Here is a 21,878-nt window from a genome sequence, read left to right as displayed (position 1 = left end):
AAGGTCCATACATTACGACCACAACCAGCATCTTCACACCAGTGTCTGAAGGTCCATACATTACGACCACAACCAGCATCTTCACACCAGTGTCTGAAGGTCCATACATTACAACCACAACCAGCATCTTCACATCAGTATCTGAAGGTCCATACATTACGACCACAACCAGCATCTCCACACCAGTATCTGAAGGTCCATACATTACAACCACAACCAGCATCTTCACACCAGTATCTGAAGGTCCATACATTACAACCACAACCAGCATCTTCACACCAGTATCTGAAGGTCCATACATTACGACCACAACCAGCAACTTCCCACCAGTATCTGAAGGTCCATACATTATGACCACAACCAGCATCTTCACACCAGTATCTGAAGGTGTATACATTACAACCACAACCAGCATCTTCACACCAGTGTCTGAAGGTCCATACATTACAACCACAACCAGCATCTTCCCACCAGTATCTGAAGGTCCATACATTATGACCACAACCAGCATCTTCACACCAGTATCTGAAGGTCCATACATTACAACCACAACCAGCATCTTCACACCAGTGTCTGAAGGTCCATACATTACAACCACAACCAGCATCTTCCCACCAGTATCTGAAGGTCCATACATTACGACCACAACCAGCATCTTCACACCAGTGTCTGAAGGTCCATACATTACAACCACAACCAGCATCTTCACACCAGTATCTGAAGGTCCATACATTACGACCACAACCAGCATCTTCACACCAGTGTCTGAAGGTCCATACATTACGACCACAACCAGCATCTTCACACCAGTGTCTGAAGGTCCATACATTACAACCACAACCAGCATCTTCACATCAGTATCTGAAGGTCCATACATTACGACCACAACCAGCATCTCCACACCAGTATCTGAAGGTCCATACATTACAACCACAACCAGCATCTTCACACCAGTATCTGAAGGTCCATACATTACAACCACAACCAGCATCTTCACACCAGTATCTGAAGGTCCATACATTACGACCACAACCAGCAACTTCCCACCAGTATCTGAAGGTCCATACATTACGACCACAACCAGCATCTCCACACCAGTGTCTGAAGGTCCATACATTATGACCACAACCAGCAACTTCACACTAGTATCTGAAGGTCCATACATTACAACCACAACCAGCATCTTCCCACCAGTATCTGAAGGTCCATACATTACAACCACAACCAGCATATCCACACCAGTATCTGAAGGTCCATACATTACAACCACAACCAGCATCTTCACACCAGTGTCTGAAGGTCCATACATTACGACCACAACCAGCATCTCCCCACCAGTATCTGAAGGTCCATACATTACAACCACAACCAGCATCTTCACACCAGTGTCTGAAGGTCCACACATTACAACCACAACCAGCATCTTCCCACCAGTGTCTGAAGGTCCATACATTACGACCACAACCAGCATCTCCACACCAGTATCTGAAGGTCCATACATTACGACCACAACCAGCATCTCCACACCAGTATCTGAAGGTCCATACATTATGACCACAACCAGCATCTTCACACCAGTATCTGAAGGTCCATACATTACAACCACAATCAGCAGCTTCCCACCAGTGTCTGAAGGTCCATACATTACGACCACAACCAGCATCTCCACACCAGTGTCTGAAGGTCCATACATTACGACCACAACCAGCATCTCCACACCAGTATCTGAAGGTCCATACATTACGACCACAACCAGCATCTCCACACCAGTATCTGAAGGTCCATACATTACAACCACAACCAGCATCTCCACACCAGTATCTGAAGGTCCATACATTACAACCACAACCAGCATCTTCACACCAGTGTCTGAAGGTCCATACATTACAACCACAACCAGCATCTTCACACCAGTGTCTGAAGGTCCATACATTACAACCACAACCAGCATCTTCCCACCAGTGTCTGAAGGTCCATACATTACGACCACAACCAGCATCTCCACACCAGTATCTGAAGGTCCATACATTACGACCACAACCAGCATCTCCACACCAGTATCTGAAGGTCCATACATTATGACCACAACCAGCATCTTCACACCAGTATCTGAAGGTCCATACATTACAACCACAATCAGCAGCTTCCCACCAGTGTCTGAAGGTCCATACATTACGACCACAACCAGCATCTCCACACCAGTGTCTGAAGGTCCATACATTACGACCACAACCAGCATCTCCACACCAGTATCTGAAGGTCCATACATTACGACCACAACCAGCATCTCCACACCAGTATCTGAAGGTCCATACATTACAACCACAACCAGCATCTCCACACCAGTATCTGAAGGTCCATACATTACAACCACAACCAGCATCTTCACACCAGTGTCTGAAGGTCCATACATTACAACCACAACCAGCATCTTCACACCAGTGTCTGAAGGTCCATACATTACAACCACAACCAGCATCTTCACACCAGTGTCTGAAGGTCCATACATTACAACCACAACCAGCATCTCCACACCAGTATCTGAAGGTCCATACATTATGACCACAACCAGCATCTTCACACCAGTATCTGAAGGTCCATACATTACAACCACAATCAGCAGCTTCCCACCAGTATCTGAAGGTCCATACATTACAACCACAACCAGCATCTTCACACCAGTGTCTGAAGGTCCATACATTACGACCACAACCAGCATCTCCACACCAGTATCTGAAGGTCCATACATTATGACCACAACCAGCATCTCCACACCAGTATCTGAAGGTCCATACATTATGACCACAACCAGCATCTTCACACCAGTATCTGAAGGTCCATACATTACGACCACAACCAGCATCTCCACACCAGTATCTGAAGGTCCATACATTATGACCACAACCAGCATCTCCACACCAGTGTCTGAAGGTCCATACATTATGACCACAACCAGCATCTTCACACCAGTATCTGAAGGTCCATACATTACAACCACAACCAGCATCTTCCCACCAGTATCTGAAGGTCCATACATTACAACCACAACCAGCATCTCCACACCAGTATCTGAAGGTCCATACATTACGACCACAACCAGCATCTTCCCACCAGTGTCTGAAGGTCCATACATTACGACCACAACCAGCATCTTCACACCAGTATCTGAAGGTCCATACATTATGACCACAACCAGCATCTTCACACCAGTATCTGAAGGTCCATACATTACAACCACAACCAGCATCTTCACACCAGTGTCTGAAGGTCCATACATTACAACCACAACCAGCATCTTCCCACCAGTATCTGAAGGTCCATACATTACAACCACAACCAGCATCTTCACACCAGTATCTGAATGTCCATACATTACAACCACAACCAGCATCTCCACACCAGTATCTGAAGGTCCATACATTACAACCACAACCAGCATCTCCACACCAGTATCTGAAGGTCCATACATTACAACCACAACCAGCATCTTCACACCAGTGTCTGAAGGTCCATACATTACAACCACAACCAGCATCTTCACACCAGTGTCTGAAGGTCCATACATTACAACCACAACCAGCATCTTCACACCAGTGTCTGAAGGTCCATACATTACAACCACAACCAGCATCTCCACACCAGTATCTGAAGGTCCATACATTATGACCACAACCAGCATCTTCACACCAGTATCTGAAGGTCCATACATTACAACCACAATCAGCAGCTTCCCACCTGTATCTGAAGGTCCATACATTACAACCACAACCAGCATCTTCACACCAGTGTCTGAAGGTCCATACATTACGACCACAACCAGCATCTCCACACCAGTATCTGAAGGTCCATACATTACGACCACAACCAGCATCTTCACACCAGTATCTGAAGGTCCATACATTACAACCACAACCAGCATCTTCACACCAGTATCTGAAGGTCCATACATTACGACCACAACCAGCATCTCCACACCAGTATCTGAAGGTCCATACATTACAACCACAACCAGCATCTCCACACCAGTATCTGAAGGTCCATACATTACAACCACAACCAGCATCTCCACACCAGTGTCTGAAAGTCCATACATTACGACCACAACCAGCATCTTCCCACCAGTGTCTGAAGGTCCATACATTACAACCACAACCAGCATCTCCACACCAGTATCTGAAGGTCCATACATTACGACCACAACCAGCATCTTCCCACCAGTGTCTGAAGGTCCATACATTACAACCACAACCAGCATCTTCACACCAGTGTCTGAAGATTCATACATTACGCTCTTTTTATGTCAGCAGTGCAATGCATCAAACATCCAAAGCCAGACAAAGTTCTGGAAGTAAATTTCACATTCATTTTTCTGCCTAAATCTCTCAAAATACCAACTCTTAAGAATGAGGGATTATTACATTGACAAATATTAAGAGTTTAAAGGCACAATGGAGGCTTATTATGGGGCACATCAGCTGTAATAACTAATGTCCATAACAGTTGTTTTCTGTCCAAAACACAAATAAAAAACGTTCTAATAACTTAACACATTTGTATTTGCAAGCTTTAAAACGTTCTTTTTTATTGGAGTTTTTGGGAAGATAAGTGGGATTTTTTTCCTCCCGAACCTCGTCACTGTTGAGCTTCTTTATTATTTAGTGACAAAATTGGACTCCGTTGTCTGTTATTACTATATCAAATTACCTACTGTAGATGTACTTGACAACTTTATAATTTATTATCTACAAATGTCTTTTTGAACTACCGTAATAAGAAAGTTTTGCTCATTTGTGACTTACTGCGCTACACAGAAGAATTATGACTCAAATCAGTTCTAAACTTCAATATCATTTTAATATGAAAGTAAAATCATTGGAGCAATCCTCAACATCCACATGAGTCACATTTACCGCTAGATACTGTAGTACGTTTTCAAAGAATGTGTTTTACGCTGCACTGTAAAAAAGGAGAAAGAGGGAGAAATAAAGAGAGAGCGAGACTCATGGAATTAGAACGAAGGTAGAGAGAGAAAATGCACGTGGAAAAAAAAGATTGTGCAATAGTTTGAAACATGATCAAATAGTTTTCAATTGTCACTTCTAAGCAAGAGGAGGAGCCTATTCATGTTTTAGTGGTTGAGGAAACCTATGCAGAACATACACGCAAACTCCACACGGAAAGACTCGAACCAAGGACCTGCTCGCTGTGAGGCTCTAACCTGCTGCGCCACCGTGCTGGATTCCTTCCTAATTTGGAGGATTTGCCCTGTCAGCAATAACACACTTCAAATCGAAATATAATATCTTTTTGACTGTGGAAAAGTCCTCACAATATCAGAAAGGAATCATTTGCCTGAAACCCATGAATAGCAGAACCTGTGGCAGTTAAAGTTTGGAGTTTGGAGCAGAGTTTACACTTTTCATTTGAAGTGTTGTTTCAGTTGAGGTTTAATCAGTCTTACTTATGTTCATGAACTTAATTTATTCAAGAGATAATTGTTAAACACATAAAAACTCTTGATTGAGGGGCATTAATTGCATTTGCATTAATTGCATTATGAGGCTGTGATTGCAGTTGAGTCACGTTTTTGAACCAGTTTTTAAAGTTAGAATTGTCACTTCATAGTTATATAGAGTTAAAACAAAGAGGCTCTTCAATACACTTTTATTCAATAATAAACATGGTTATAGTACATAACAAATACTATAACTTGGGTTGTTCTTAGAGTGCTGTGTCTAATTGCTGAATGTGAGGCAGGTAATCCTCACGCTCATAATTGGGGGCAGGTTTAGACCCAGAGTTCCCTCTTCACATAGACAGAACACACCCATCACTCACTCTGTCAGACTGACTGAGTGAGTGAGTGAGGGAGGGAGGGAGGGAGTACTTGCAGAGCCAGAACAGCCAGTTCAGCTCTTCCTCCCACACATGTGACAATAGTGTGGGCGCTCTCCTGACTCCTGATGTGAAAGTGCAGTGAGATAATTATCAGCTTTGATGGAGCCTTAGTTAAACATGGACAAGTCCAGACAGCTGCCTCTTGAGCCCTGAGCACTGTGCCATGAGCGGGTGATGAAGGACCTCACTAACCCATGTCTCTCTGTGCTTTCTTACAGTCTAATGCAGTCTCCGATGGAGGTGAGTCCACAACTCTTTCTGTTTGTTTTGTCTGATCTCTACATTTCACAAAACAAAAAAAACAATCACAACCAACGATGGCTGGAAATATAGCTTTTTTCTGGTTTAACCAGCACAACGTCTATGTCACCTCTGGCTCTGCTGGGGAAAAACAAGGAAGAAAAACATAGCATAAAATCAGATTTATTGTTCTGAACATTTTATTTCATTAGCTTCTGATTTGATTAGCATTTAATTGATTCCCTGTTGTCTTGTTTTATAAACTGCAGTTTAACATGAATCATAAGTAGCTACTTGCATACTATAAACATTTGAACTTTGTTGAAGTATTGTGTAGCTAGTATTCCTAGTTCAAAATAAACTGTTTATTTGACTTGTCCACAAATATCCAACCATTCATTTTGAATGTATTATATGCAACCAAGTGAAATGTTTGCCTTAACTTTTCATATGGTCATTGTACACAAGACATATTTTAATCTCTAAAAAAACAGGTAAGAACCCATTGAGATCGAGACATCTTTTTCAAGGGCAAAATACTTTTCATAGTACTTCAGAGTTAGTTTCTAGATCACTTATTTGAAGGTAAACACTTATTATCTCGAGCCCACAACAGCAGAATGCATAATTCCCTGATTCCTCAGTTTAACAGATTCCTTCGACGCCTTTAGTGAAGATGAAAGGCACATTTTACAGCAGGAGGCACAAGGTGGAAGAGGAGGTGAGAATCAGCACAAATAGCTGTGTAAAAGTAATCACAGACACAATGTTTTCAGTTCTCTTCACACCTTGAGCCTCGGTTGTTGGACGGGTTTACAGTGAAGATCTTACAGTATGGCGCGTTTGTTTATTATAAGAATCGTGACAGTCTTCCCCCGAGAAGTTGGTGAAGGTCGCTGTTGGGTTCATTTACATCATAAAACTGGTGTGACTTGGGTTGAAAAAGGGCCGCTTTGTTTGTGTTCCTTATCATTTGGAGACTACATAAAATGCTAATTAGTAATGCTACTTTTTAACAGCTCCCTGTTTGTGCATCTTTATAAACTTGTTTAGTGGAGGAACTTGTGAGAAGATAGTCATTTGAATTAACTTCCTTTTAACTTTTAAGTCTTTATCTTTCCATTTCTTTACACATTTTACCTTAAAAAACGTTTGTAACTGAATTAAAATAATTGACTCTGTGCTGATTGAAAGGGTTTCACGACGCACAAGGCTATAATCTAATTCCACTAAACTGGGTTTCCGTTTCCAGCAGGTCTATGAAGCGGAAAACTGTTCTGTTTTATGAGGCAAATAGACGCATTGTGTGATTTTGATAAAGAACAGAACTGTAAATTGTTGGAACGTTGTTTATATGATTTATTGAAATGGGACAATGCTTACCCCATGCTTTTCATCTGTTGTTCCTCAGCTGGTCGATGTTAGGACAAGCCACACAGCATAAAGTTATTAAAAGACGCAGACATATATTGAAGAAGCTACTTGGATGATTGGAACGCATGATTGGAACATATGCACTCTTGAGTTGTCATAATTTAACTGACAAGTATTGAGATTGAGCGTGTGCGATATATGTTTAAAAAGACTCAAATGAAGTCTTCTCTCAGTCTCATATTTCATTCTTCTCTCTTCGTTTGAGAGAAGAATGAAATACGAACGGATAAACTAATACAAGAATCCCATTCCTTTCATGTTTGTTAGATCTAAACTACAGATACAACCAGATTTTATCCATAAAAAGACAGGATATAATGCTTTTTGCAGATTATATTAGATTATCTAAACAATTACAGCTTTGGCAATTTGATAAATACGGATTGTGATATGTTATGCAGCCCTAGAACTGTATGTAGTAACATTTTGGATGGCACACTACTGAAGACATATTACATTTCAGTGCACCATGTTGATAATAAGCGAGTCAAATACAGCTGTTTTCAAGTTACACCATCTCCAGCCTCTGTTTCTGCAGCAGACACACAAAGTCTCAAAGGCACAAAATCACATCTCAAAGGGAGACTTGGATAAGAACACTTTCTGCTTCACACTATTTACATTTAGTAGAAGAAATCATGATTACTTTGCCCTTTAAGAGTAAGATCTCGGCTCTTGATCTGATGGTAAGATTGGGGATAAAATATACGTCTCTGAACCTGGGATTTCATTATCTTTCTATTTGAAAATGTTCTTTTATATTTTATAGGCAACAGACTCATTCTTCTTCTTTTTGTATAGTTTTTATTTTATTTTTTTAACTTGTAACTGGATGATACACCAGCTTGTCTCCATGGTTGCCATAAATATTCCACAGTATGACATTAAATACGTTTATCTTGCAAAAAAAAAAAAACTGCAATGAATGTAATGTATGGCTGAAACAAGTTTATTGATTAAACGCAACTAGTACATTATTTAGATGAATGTATTTATCAGCTAATTGTTATGTGGACTGTGCACACACTTTAGAAGATGAAATGTGATATAAAAGGTTTTATGGCTCCGACAAAGCAGGAATTACATCAGAATGACATTGGAAACATTTACGAGTGTTTCTGATTAAAAAAAAACTATTTTGTCTGCAAGTATACTCTATCAACATCCTCAAGCAGCAATACTTTAGTTTTATCTGGGTCAAAATTGGTTAAAAACAATTTTTTTCTCGTCACGTCTGTTGTGAATCAAGCGAAGTAATAACTAGTGCTGCAACTAAGTGTTATTTTAGTAGTCGACAAGTCAAGCGTTTGTTTCTTTCTTTATTTAAGTGTATTATTAAGGGAAATTAGAATAGTTTTTATGCTTGACATTTTGATTTAATAATGTCTTCTGTTGTATGTGTTTTAGTCTGCACAGTCTAGTTATCAAAGACTACAATTATTTTCTATAGTCGTCCAGTCACGATACTTGGTATACCAGGTTACATAGTGCTCACCATTACATTTCACATACACGTATATCACAGCAGCACTGAGCTGTTAGTATCTATCGCCTTATACTAACAGCCCTCTATTCATACAGTTTATTCTGGTCGTGCCTGTGAAACAACACCTCTACAATCTACGGTGTGTTAGCTGTTATTGATTTGCTTCTCTCTGGCGGCGCGGGGGTCACGGCTTCTCGTTAGTCTCAGTAGTGGCCTTCCTTTGGCAAGCTTCTCTCCCGTGAATACTGCAGTTTGTATACAGGTGTGTGTTGGTGTATCTACCTCGTCCTGCCCCCTCTAAATTATTCACCGTCCCGCGGCTCGTGTGCGTGGATCGCTTACCGTCCCGTGCCAGCGTGTTGTGAAGCTTCTCTTGGCTTGTTCAGCGTTCTCCCAAACTTCTTTTTCAATCTATTTCCTATTGTTATTAGTCCACTGGTTTTTGTGTGTCTTTCTGATGCCTGGGGCGTGTGTACGTTTGTCTATGTGATGCTTTTGCCGTTTGAGTATGGATTATGGAGGGTCTCGGGGCCCTCAGGATGCGTTATCTGCCCCGCTGGCATCACACAGGCTCCTACCAGCTTCACCCAGGTGAGATTATAACGGTGGCTTAAGGGTGCATTCACACTTGTTATTTGGTCCTAAATTGAGCCCATTTTGTTCCTGATGTAGACTTTTGTTGGCCCTGTTCTAGTCATTGTGTAGTTCTGGTCTAGTCCAGGTTTAGCTTTGGATTTAGTCCCAAATTCTCCTTTTTGTTTGTTAATTTTTTCCAAAATTAGATAAGAAAGATGCAGCTGGTTTTGTTCTATTTTTGTTTTATTTTATTAGAATTACCTAAAACATCTAACAAGTATTTTGGTAATTGATTAATCTTTTAATTATTCTTTTGATTAATCGATTAGTTGTTTAGAACATGGAAAGCCTGCGAATACTGGATTTTATTTATATTTAACCGGATAAAGCTGAACTGAAGCCGTTCATCCTCAGTCATGAAAATAAACAAAAGACAAAACTGTTTTAAGCAAAAGCACAAAAGTTACACATTTCTCATGTCATTTTTGGGTGATTCTTGCTCTGTCATAAAACTTTTTCTCTCAGCTCATGGCACATTTTGGAGTCTGTGTCTAGTCCAGTAAACAATTATTCGATTACTATTAGTTGACCACAATTTCTATTATTGATTAGTTGTGATTCGTCAATTCACTTGTTGAACATTTTAAACAACATTTAAAATGTTGCACCAACAGTTGCCTCTGTTCTTGCTTTTTGCTTTGCTGTTTGTGATATCTATACGAGCCAACAATTGTGGAGGGAGAGTCCAAGTAATTTGTCATTCTCACCTTTTATATTTTATCAGATGGAGGAAGACTGCTTTACTTTGTTTAGCCAGGATTAGGTGATAAAATATTTAACAAAGGAATGTGAGGGTGATTGTGTGACGAGAAGTACAGAGAAAAACACATCAACTTTACCGAGCTTTTCAAGCCATATTATGATGTTGTTTTATCTGGAGTAGTGTTTTTGTTGAGGAATCTGCATGTTTATTCCCTCTCCCATTCCCTTCACCTAACCTGCTGAAACCAGGTCAAAAACGGGTGTGTTTATCACAATAAAAATGTTAACTATAATCCTTCATGTAATGGCCAACAAACGTACGATAATCACAATTTTATCATCAGATTGTTCCATAAAAAGCTACAAAGTTCAACCGGATTTAGTGTCAGGCGCATTCTGCTTTCTAATTATAATAGATAATAGTCTTGAGAACCAACGCACCAAATTACAACATAAACAACTTGGCCATCATGTCAAGGTCTTTGTTATTAAGAATAAATCATCTTTACAATAATTGTTATCAGTAAAAGCTGTATTTCCCTCAAATCTGATGACATGTCATGACTCATGTGTATGAAATTTCAAATGCAAATTCTACATACTGCATTATGACTGCATTACGGGCTGAATGAACTGATTGAATTACTGGTATATGTGTGACAGCCACAGAGAACCAGCAGGCTGGCTGAAAGTGTGCATTTGTTGTCAAGTCGAAAGTGTTAAACCACAGAAGACTGTAGCTAAGGGCAGATGTATTTACAGGCTTGTACTGTCGCGGGGCACCTGATCAGCACTCTCCCTCTGGATGTCCTAGTATTCACTGTTATCTTCTCTGAGCAGCCCACTTTATTTCAAGTGTCCTCCAGCTTAATCATTGGAGTTATTTTCAGCTTTCCTCCAGGCCTGGTCATGTAGCTCTGAACGTCTACAAGTTTTAACACTGGGATCATTGACACAGAAACATGCCCCTAACCCTAACCTTCCTGCACTAATGTTATATACAGTTTTAAGAATGCTTTGGGTTAGTGTTGACATGATACTAAAAAAAAAAAATCTTGGACAGCTGTAGTGTGAAAGGGGAAGAGCGGGGTTATAGACAGGTAAATGATGAGGATTGGACTTGAACTCACAACAACTATATTTTATACTTTGGTCTTATACTCACTATCTTTGGTATTGAGTGGTGTCTGATTTTCAATGCTCTTAGCAACCCTACCTGGGATTAGATAACCCTAACCCTTTTTTTTTTTTTTTTTTTTAAAGAAACGAGACAATCCAACTGCCCGGACAGTGGAATCATTATACTTTAAATGGATGAGCCATATAATTTATTCATCATTATAGCTTGATTAATGCTCACACCATGTACAAGTGCAGATCAATGATTAAAGCATGACTGTGTTTGCTGTGCAGAGCTGAACAGTGTGGAGCTGCAGGGCTGCAGCAGTGACAACAGTCTGCACAGTAATGCCAGTCTGCCCAGCGTCCAGAGCCACCGTCGCCACACCGACCGCAGAGTGGCGAGCTGGGCTGTGTGCTTCGAGAGGCTGCTGCAGGATCCTGTGGGAGTGCGATACTTTTCGGTACTGCTACTCTCCGCTCTTCACAAAGCACATCAACTACTAAATTAATAATGTCCATCACTTTCATTATGAATTTCATGTTATTGTAACTGACAAGAAATAAATGAAATAATGACGCATGTGCAGTTTTTGTTGACCTCTGTACATTGTCTAACCCTGTTTTTGCACTGATTGAAGGAGTTCCTCAAGAAGGAGTTTAGTGAGGAGAACATCCTGTTCTGGCAGGCCTGTGAGTTTTTCAGTCATGTTCCTGAGAATGACAAGAAGCAGGTACCACTATAAACACAGGCTGCTACTCTCATCATCGTCCATAATACTTGTTTAGTAAAACACAACCTGTGTTTCTCTACAGCTGTCTCAGCGCGCACGGGAGATCTACAACAGCTTCCTGTCGAGTAAAGCTACGACTCCGGTGAACATAGACAGTCAGGCTCAGCTTGCCGATGACATCCTCAACGCCCCTCGACCCGACATGTTCAAGGAGCAACAACTGCAGGTCCTGCCCGCTCTACATACACTACATCTCCTTTGTCAAACAACTATACACAGAGGATGTGCAGAGCCAGCCTCTCATGTGAGCTGGAGTTTCTAGGAAGAAACTTTATTAGTGAACATAAAAGTGCATCAAAATGCACTGCCATTAAGTCATAATAAGATTTAGCACACGCACAGCTTGCTCTCTAAATGTCTGTCTAGCTTCACGGAAGTGAATGGATTAGTCTGTTGTTAAGAGGGAAAGTTTCAAGGAGCTATTGATTTGTCTGTTGAGTTCAGAAGTTGAAACTGTGATAGGAGTCACAAGGCAGAAGGATATCTGCCAGCATCAGTATGTCACACATTTAACACTTTCTTATGTGCTCACAAAGCATCTTTAGCCTCAATACTACACATGAGCTTTAGTTTGACCAAAATGCATTTTTCTGTTGAAGACAAATATTTTTGACTTGAAATAATTTTGTGCCTCCCCTTTAGATATTTAATCTAATGAAGTTTGACAGTTACACGCGGTTCCTGAAGTCGTTGCTGTATCAGGAGTGTATGCTAGCAGAGGTGGAGGGCAGGCCCCTGCCAGACCCCTATCACGTCCCCAGCAGCCCCACGTCAAAGCACAGCACCACCGGCTCAGACCGCTCCAACCTCTCCACCCCTAAGAAGGTACGCTCTCCCTCTGTGGGAATCTAGCTCAGTATTTTCTGTTGTTTTGATGCAACCTTGTTATCAACACAATTTGTTACTGTGCATCTGAGTTGACACTGGTTTTGCAGGAAGACAAAAAGAGCAAGTCAGGTCGCTCTCTGAACGAGGACAGTCGTGATGATGCTGGAGACAAGAAGAAGGGCATGTTCTTCTCCTGGTCACGCAACAGGAGTTTTGGAAAAGGCCCAAAGAAACGCGACTTGGCTGATTTCAACTACAGTGAGTCTATTGAGTCTAAAACTGTTATTGTGTCATTTGTGCAGGTGATTGACTTTACTCTTTCAGATTATTCTGGGAGCAATGGACGTCGTGAATCTCAGGGCTCTCTTTCATCAGGAACAAGTTTAGAGCTTGGGACATCTGGATCAGGAAAAAATGAGGTCTGGCCAAAAAAATCAGATTTTATTTGTGTGTAATATAGCAGACATTATTTTGATGCTCCAATTGTGATTGAAACACAAAGTTCTAAAAGCTGTACTTGTTACAACTTGTTTGTTGTGGTGTTCAGGTGGATGCTCCTCGTGGGGCAGAGCGAGGAGGTAGCAGCGCCCCCTTGAGGCAGTGTAATATAACCCTGCCGGACGGCTCATGTTGCTCTGTGCCACTGAGGTCTGGAGTGTCCATCAGAGATCTGATGCTGGGACTCAGTGAGAAACTTTGCATCAACCAGGCAGCTATAGACCTCTTTCTGGTCGGAGGGGAAAAGGTACACAAAACACACTTCATGTAAAAGATGCAATTTGGGGATAGGTTTAATAAAGTACAGTTTAATTGAAACACATACTGCCAACTGTTCTATTTGATTACTTTTGTGTTTGTCCTTTTGCAGCCATTGGTTATGGACCAGGACTGTATGACACTGTGCTCTCGTGACCTGCGGTTAGAGAAACGCACTCTTTTCAGGTATTAAATGTCAGACTGACGGTCGAGCTAAATTAATAAAACATCTGATATTGCGCTACAATTGTAAATATTGTGTTTTACTCCTTAATAACAGACTTGATTTAGTCCCCATCCACCGTTCAGTGGGATTGAAGGCAAAGCCCACCAAACCAGTGACTGAGGTCCTCCGCCCTGTGGTGGCTAAATACGGCCTGCACCTCTCAGAATTAGTTGCACATATTGTACGTATGGATCACCTCATCAGTATGTACAAACAAAGGTGTTTTTTGTGAATCCTCATTTGACCTGTTCCTGTGTGTAATGTAGAGTGGGGAGTCAGAGCCGTTAGATCTAGGTCTTCCTATATCCAATCTGGATGGACTACGGGTGGTATTAGATGTAGCAGATCAGTTTGGGAAAGGTAATAAACACAGTGAGCATATTGAGCAGAGATTTTCATTTGTCTAACACTATATACTCTTCATTTGTATGTTTTCTGCAGATAAGCAGAAAGTAGGGCCCTCTAAGAGTCTTGCTCCTGCATCAACGAGCAGAAATCAATCAACACCAGTAAGACTTCCTCCAGCACAGTTTTATTATTGTCTTGCACTGGAATGTTCCATAACCTAACGAATGTCTCCACTTCCTGTTTATGATGTCACGCCACTAAGTGTCTTTCCCACTGTCCTCAGTCCACCATGTCTGTTTGTGTTTAAACCTGTCCAGGTGTAACATCTGTCACGCTGCAACTGTTTGTAACAGTATGTGCACTGTATGTGAAACCACACGACTCAGCATCTGTCTCACTATTGGCCGATTGCATCAGTTTGTTCTTCTTTCATCACAAATCCTCCTCTGAAACTCAGCATAAACTGGACTTGGTGTTAGGAATTAATCAGTAGTTTGTAGATTGTAGTTAAGGTAGATTGTAGCTGGTAGTTGGCCTAATCCATTGGTGGTGTAGTGTGTGTTGCTGATTAGATATTAGACATTCATTTCAATGGAACATCGTCACTGTCTTTGAAGTCATACCATCATGTTTTAAATATGTGGTAAAACATGCCCTCATATGTGCTCTGGCCATGTTGTCATCACATTTGCCGTACCTGAATCTTGATGACTTACCAGGGCTCTAATGCCCCATTCCGCTCTCCTTGTGGCCCTCAGGGGGAGGACAGGCCTTCAGGGAAAGCCGGTTCAGCCCAATCCCATGGGGAGAACGGCAAATCTCGGCCAAGCGCTGATACAAGCAGCCAGCCTTTACCCAACCACTCTGTCTCTCTTCTTAAGGCTCCGGAGAAAAGAAAGCAGAAAAAGATTAATATAGACGAAGCTGAAGGTAACCACTGAACAAGCTCTTTTGTGTTGTGTTGTGTAGTTTCTGTAGCCGTGTCGCTGTAACACACTAACCTTTACCCCTATATTGCAAGTGCTTCCAAATCTAGCTACATGTAGCACACTCACAGTGAATGTAGCTTTGCCTTGACTAACATTCTCTGCATGTTTCCAAGAGTAGTTACTTAATATTGTTACGTTGTTATGTGAAGTATTTAACCCAGTTGTTGTGTGTACCTGCCGGTGCGTCTGCAGAGTTCTTCGACCTCATATCCAAAGCTCAGAGTAACCGAGCAGACGACCAGCGAGGCCTGCTAAACAAAAGTGACCTGCAGCTCCCTGACTTCCTGCGCCTATCGCCAACGGAGCCCAGTAGCTCCACCCCCAATTCCCGTCACCCCAATAACGGCAGCTTCCCTGGTCGCCGTGGCAATAAAGCCAACGGAAGTGACAAAGGCGGAGGGGGCACGCACCTGCTCAACGCGAGCCATCAGTCCCAGAGCCTGGACTCTGCGCTGAGCAATGACAGTGGAGGAGGGAGGAGAGGTAGAGCTCCTCCCCCCTTCCCCGGCACCATCTCACCCATCCACCCGCCCCAGGGCAATCAGCGCCACTCCGCACTGCTGCAGGACTCTCACCAGGGCGGCTCTGTGCAGATGCTGGAGGAGGACGCCCTGTCTGAGCTGACTCTCGTGGGAGAAGGGGACATAAGCAGCCCCAGCCTCAACTATGTCACTCCCTTCGCCCTGCAGTGCAAACCCTCCTCACGCCCTCAACACCAAGCACAGGACACTAGGCCCAGCTCAGGTACCTCCCCTGTGTGACCTCAGTGAAGTGCTCTTCTGCTCTGTGTTCTCTCCTAAAGTCTTTCCGAGATGTCACTTTCAAATCAGACCTTTAAAAAGGTCTGGACTGCCCAGTATGCATCCAGAGCTCCAAACCTTTATCGACCAGTGTGGTTACAGAATCCCTTTGTGCACATAAAAGAACTACTGTTAATTAAATGCAGGAGTACAGAAAGATTTTTTCTACTGTAGAAAAGTGAAAATAATCAAATTGAAAGCAGTAAATGGATGCATTGGGTTGAACTTTACTGTGTGCTGTGTAACTGTGTGAACTTCTGAGCTGTGGATTTTCTTTGTGGTAATGTAAAGAGCTCAAGGACGAGTTTGTGCCAATTAGAGTAGCCGACATCTTTCACATGCACTTTAGACAGCTACGAGCAAGCTTTTACACTTTATTGGTCCATCATGGTTTTGTAATCAATCTTAGAAGTTGTTAATATTATTAGAGTGGTTTTAGGATAAAGAGTTCAGTTACAATCAAAACATTATTCAAAGTCTGAAGTACTCCACAAACCCTCTTTTTAGTGCATATTTGTAAACGAGGGCTGGAAAAACAGGTTCATTTATTTAACTGCATTTTGCCCAGGTCTTCTTCTGTCTCTGCTGCCTTAGGCTTATTTGCCATTCATAAACGCTGAGTACATTTAGTGCTCCACACAAAGTTCAAATCAGTCTATTTACCGTAGATTCAAAGCTATTTTTATTTCACTACATCACACAATACACTCTCAAACAGCTGGAAAAGAGGACTTAGATCACTTTGCAAACTTAACTTTAATCATGTACTATATTTTTATTAAAGTGGTAATTTATCCAAGATACTTCTACTTTCTGTTACATAAAAGTATTAGTTTGTATATAGTCAACCATACATCGGTAGTTATTGTTGAACTGCATCGGGCTGTGTTTCAATAGAAAATGCCTCTGTTCAGTTGCCTGTACTGTTTGTAAATAGATCAAATAAATGGTTGTTAGAGGTTGAACTCTCAGTGAAGCCTCATGTGAACAGCCTCCGTTTCTTTTCTTAGACAAAAACAACCTCCAATGTGTTCTATTCTCTCGCTGTTTGTCATGTGTACATGTCTCGCTGAGGCCCGCAGCTCTTCTCTGCACACATTTATATATTCTGGAGTCATCTTAAAAATAATAAATACTAAGTGCATTCTGGGATAGTCATGATGTTTCTGCATTGATATCTCCATCTTTCTCTGTTTGTGTCCCGAGATACAGCAGGGCAGCACTTTTGTTTGAGGGTACAAAGGCTTTTGGGGGAATGGGGCATTAGTTATGCATGGGTTCCCCTCAGCTCCATGCTTAGTTAGACAAGCTTTGTCATGATGGTCCCTTTTAAAATTGCACAAACAAAACATTTATTCTGTTGAGAAATGCATTGATGCACTGATGTAGATTCCCCCTATCATCAAAACTTTGAATGTGGAAATATAAACCTGAGAGAAGCATGAGTAGAACCCCGGAGATTGTCTGAAAGGCAGATCATAAAATCAGAACAAACCTGTGCCAAAACAATAATAGTGACAAAACATTCAGAGCAATAAAAAATTAATAAAGTAATTGTGCCCTGGACAAAATGTATATGAATACAGTATTAAATTGTACTAAACCCTAAGCCCCCTTTTTTGTCTAAGTAAATGCAAGGGAACCCACTTTCAATTAGCTGTAAAATGAATAGAGCTCTAAAGACCTTTTCCCATGCAGGGCTGATGCACACTACAGCCAACCAGTAATTGCTCCTTGAGCTTGAATCCAATCAGATTCTTTTATTTCAAATGGCACCATCTGCTGGTGGTGATATAAAGAGAGAGGAAGTGTCAAAGGGATTGCTGATGAGGTCCAGTTGTGTGCATTCAAACAAATACTTCGCATCAATGCAGATAACATTTTAGTAACAGCACATGCATTTTCAGGACACTTGCAAGTATCAACAATGTTGCATAAAATATAGTACAAAATACATTAGTGATATATACAACACATTAGTGAAAAGGTCTTGACTGTTCAAACCAAATGAGGCAAATGTCACAATTATCTGTTATACTTCTTCTTGCCACTAGATGGCAGCAGCTCACATGAATGAGTGACATACCAGTATTCTCTGTTGAGGTTTAGTGAGGTAGAGATTAGAGCAAAGTCTTGTTCTGTTTCCCATGAAGCCCGCGCCAAGAGTCGCTCTGGCCTGTTATCCATTTAGATCCTGCAGGGTCTTGTTGAGGGGGCTTCCATCTGCCAGCCGGAGATAACTCACTGGGCGAATTATCCAAACATCTCCAGTATAAACCAATAAAACATGCTTCTGCATAACTGAATATCAGCAATTGTTGGCATTTTTTTAATTGACTTTTACAATGGCAGTAAACATTTTGTTTTGCCAGAAATATAATTCAGCAACATAGACTCTAAATAACTTTGAGATAAAGGCAAAAAATAGATCAGATGTGTCATAAGAACTGTGTCATAATGTGACAGTGGCCAAGTCATGATCTATAAGACAAATGTTAAATAGCATCTCAATCACTCAAAGTAGTTTTATCATATATTTTTTTCAATGTTCTGCCAAAAATACATAACATTTCAAATGAATCACTTATAAAGTAATTGCAATATTGAACACAGTCTGGGTTTTTGCATGTTTTCTTAATACGTTGGAGCCCTAATTTTTTTCTTTTGCATGTTTGAGGTGCAACTGACTGCTGTGCCACTTTCCCCTCTGGTTTGCTAGGCCTGTTTGTAAGCAGGATTTCCCCCTTTAGGCAAAGACAGAGACCGCTGGAAAGGAAGTCGAAGACATAGCGGAGATTTTAGGGTTCCCAATCGCAGAGCTGCGGTCTACAAACATTCTCCACCTTCTCCTTCGCCTCCACCTGACCCTCCACCCCGCGCCCCTGTCCGCTCCCGCCGCAAGTCCAAGTCCCCCACGTCCAGACCACACGCATCTAAAAGGGCCTTGGACTTGGACAGGATAGGGAACTCTTTTGACCCTGTTGACCAACTCCGGCCCACGCGGAGTGGGTCCCGGGACCTCCGATGCCACCAGCGAGACTCCGAGCTGGACAGGAGGTGGGAGGGTGTGGCCATGGAGCTGCGGGGGCGTAGCAGCAGGATGAGGTCAACAGTGTACCAGACTTCAGACGTGCCTTCCATGGTCCAAACCAAGAGACACACGGACCCCAAAGAGGGCAAAGGGCAGGTAGATCGGGCCACACTCAAAGCAACGTTTGTTTAAACTTAAGGGTCTGTCCACACTGTCGCAGCTGCTCCACTTTCTGTCCCCAGAGGATGTTAGGAGGTATGGAGGGAAGTGCAGAGCTGTTACTCGGTGTGTACTCTTACATGGCCAGTAAAAAGCAGATCACTAAAATAATCGGATAATGCAATAATTAGATCTGATTTTGGTGTGTGTTTACATGCACAAGAGAAATCTGATTATCAAAACCTAAACGTGTCAGTTAATTAGTGGAATTATAAAGTAACTGTTGCATTTGGAAGACAAAGTACACTCAATTTTCAAATAACTTTAATTTTAGTCTTAAGCCCTTTTTTGCTCAACCTTCCTTGTCAAAACATGCACAGATGTGAACATTCAGAAACAAATCTTATTACTTACATCCCTTGTAACTGTACATGTCATTTCAATGATCTCATAACTCCAGAAATTGGATAATCATCAGACTTTTGGTGTGCATGTGAACATATCCAGTGTGTGGCATAGTTTCATATGCAGAACAGGCAAATCAGTCTCTGGTTCATGGTGAATCCTGAGAAAACGCAGTATTAATGTCACAAAACAACTTCAAGGCACAAATATCAAAATACATGGTAAAATGTATCTGTAAATGTAAAGTTTCAATGTAAAGCGTCAAATAAAATGTCATGTTTTTGTGTTGGAGTCCATCGATGCCAGTCTGTAGTTTACCTCTAAGGTAAGGACAACATGCACGCACACACACACACACACGCACACTCTCACGCACACAAACTGCGGTAATTAATGGCAACGAGTGTGAAATTTGGCTTTTTGAGTTGTTTTTTTAGTCTTTGTTATTAAATGAAGCCGTAACTAACAATACATTTTAAGAACTCAGATTGCTCACAAACGATGCCTGGTTGGCTTTAAAAGAGTTTAGATTGAGATTGTGTCCTAATTTGGCAAAACCTCATCAAAAAGTGTCCCTATTATGTTGTGAGAAATACACTTTTTTATAAACCATGTACATATAACATTTACTGATATTGATGATTAAAATTATATAATATTCATAATATAGTGACCCATTTTGTGTACTAGAGCTAATTCACTCATGTCAATGTAATAAACATAAAAATAATTGATTTAACTTTAGTTTATGATTGTATTGAACCCTCAATTATGGAAACAGTGTTTTTGAAAAGCATTTGAGATTGTATTTCTCTTTAAACTACTCTCGCTCTCGCTTAATTTATAGATAATAATTAGAGTCTCCAATACACAATCTTAATAAAGATTTTGAATCATTATGAGGTGATGGTTAAACCCAAATCAATGCAGAAATACATTAGCAGCTTCATTAAAGTGGTTTGACTCACTACAGTCCAATTAGTTACAGAAATCCACTTCTTTTGTCAGTCTGGAGCTTAATCAATCTGGTAAAAGACTCAATGATACGTTGTACATCCCAGCACGCAAAAATAAATCACTACCTCTGAAACTCTTATAAAGTTTGATCATTGCCACCGGCGCCGTTAGTTTCAACACAACATCTCCACCGCCATCACATGCGTTGGCACATCCGGGAACTTGCGCAGTGGCAACCAAGTCTGCCATTTTGAAAGGGGCACAACAGCACGTCTACTACATACGAAATCCAGGAAATATGAGGCCAAAATGCCAAAAACCTGCGTTCTGTAAGGACATCGCTCTGTTGACTGACCAATAAGTGATAGCTTTGTGGTGTACCTTAGTTTGCCGTTATCGTCTAAAGAATCAAAGTATTCGTAGCTCATTAAGCCGTAGAAAAGGATGCAGTCCTGTTGGTTTTTATATATCGCGTGCCCCTTTTAAAATGGCCGCTATGGGGAAGTCCCAGTTGTATGACGTCACCGCGTAAAGACGAGCAGGTGACAGATTTTGACGTGATATCTAGGCTTTCCAGTTTTCTACACTCTCACTCTGAATTATGATCACAAAGCACCATAAACCAACACCAGTTTAATAACACCAGCGCCAGTGTCAGCATCCGGGTCCGGAGCGCGCGCGCCTTTAACTGACCGGACCACGTTGTAAACAATACGCACTTGACGCACGATGACAACTGCGCTCGCGCTGACGACGGGGGCCTGGAGAGAGTGGTCTGCAGTCTATTTTGAACCGCGCGCCCCTCCCTCGCGCGCCCCTCCCTCGCGCGCGCCCCTCCCTCCCTCGCGCGCGCCCCTCCCTCCCTCGCGCCCCTCCCTCGCGCCCCTCCCTCGCGCGCGCCCCTCCCTCGCGCGCGCCCCTCCCTCCCTCGCGCCCGCCCCTCCCTCCCTCGCGCGCCCCTCCCTCCCTCGCGCGCGCCCCTCCCTCCCTCGCGCGCCCCTTCTCCCTCGCCCCTCCCTCCCTCGCGCGCGCCTCTCCGCTGTGGCTGGTCCGGCTTTGGCCCCGGGACA

At 42.0% G+C, this 21,878-nt stretch overlaps 1 protein-coding gene across 3 annotated transcripts in view; it reads left to right on the top strand.

Moving 5' to 3' along the window:
* The window catches only part of rgs12b (regulator of G protein signaling 12b), an 80,064-nt gene extending 62,820 nt beyond the window's left edge, over positions 1 to 17,244 (top strand). The window contains exons 6-19 of one of the 3 annotated variants that reach the window (XM_072464005.1): positions 6,117 to 6,138; positions 11,810 to 11,979; positions 12,157 to 12,249; positions 12,332 to 12,475; positions 12,952 to 13,134; positions 13,245 to 13,395; positions 13,462 to 13,556; positions 13,685 to 13,882; positions 14,006 to 14,079; positions 14,174 to 14,300; positions 14,386 to 14,479; positions 14,561 to 14,628; positions 15,226 to 15,397; positions 15,649 to 17,244. In XM_072464005.1, coding sequence (XP_072320106.1) covers positions 6,117 to 6,138; positions 11,810 to 11,979; positions 12,157 to 12,249; positions 12,332 to 12,475; positions 12,952 to 13,134; positions 13,245 to 13,395; positions 13,462 to 13,556; positions 13,685 to 13,882; positions 14,006 to 14,079; positions 14,174 to 14,300; positions 14,386 to 14,479; positions 14,561 to 14,628; positions 15,226 to 15,397; positions 15,649 to 16,217 — 2,160 coding nt within the window. In that variant the 3' untranslated portion in view covers positions 16,218 to 17,244. Of the gene's footprint in view, positions 1 to 6,116; positions 6,139 to 11,787; positions 11,980 to 12,156; positions 12,250 to 12,331; positions 12,476 to 12,951; positions 13,135 to 13,244; positions 13,396 to 13,461; positions 13,557 to 13,684; positions 13,883 to 14,005; positions 14,080 to 14,173; positions 14,301 to 14,385; positions 14,480 to 14,560; positions 14,629 to 15,225; positions 15,398 to 15,648 lie in introns of all 3 variants that reach the window. The other 2 variants (XM_072464006.1, XM_072464007.1) reach the window with 2 other exon arrangements.
* The last annotated feature ends 4,634 nt before the right edge of the window (positions 17,245 to 21,878 follow it).

The sequence above is a fragment of the Eucyclogobius newberryi genome, unplaced genomic scaffold, assembly GCF_026437365.1.
Source record: "Eucyclogobius newberryi isolate DKJ021-1_F unplaced genomic scaffold, fEucNew1.0.hap1 SCAF_4, whole genome shotgun sequence".
NCBI lineage: Eukaryota > Metazoa > Chordata > Actinopteri > Gobiiformes > Gobiidae > Eucyclogobius > Eucyclogobius newberryi.
Note: the sequence above shows the minus strand (reverse complement) of the source record. Positions and strands in the feature narration are given on the sequence as shown.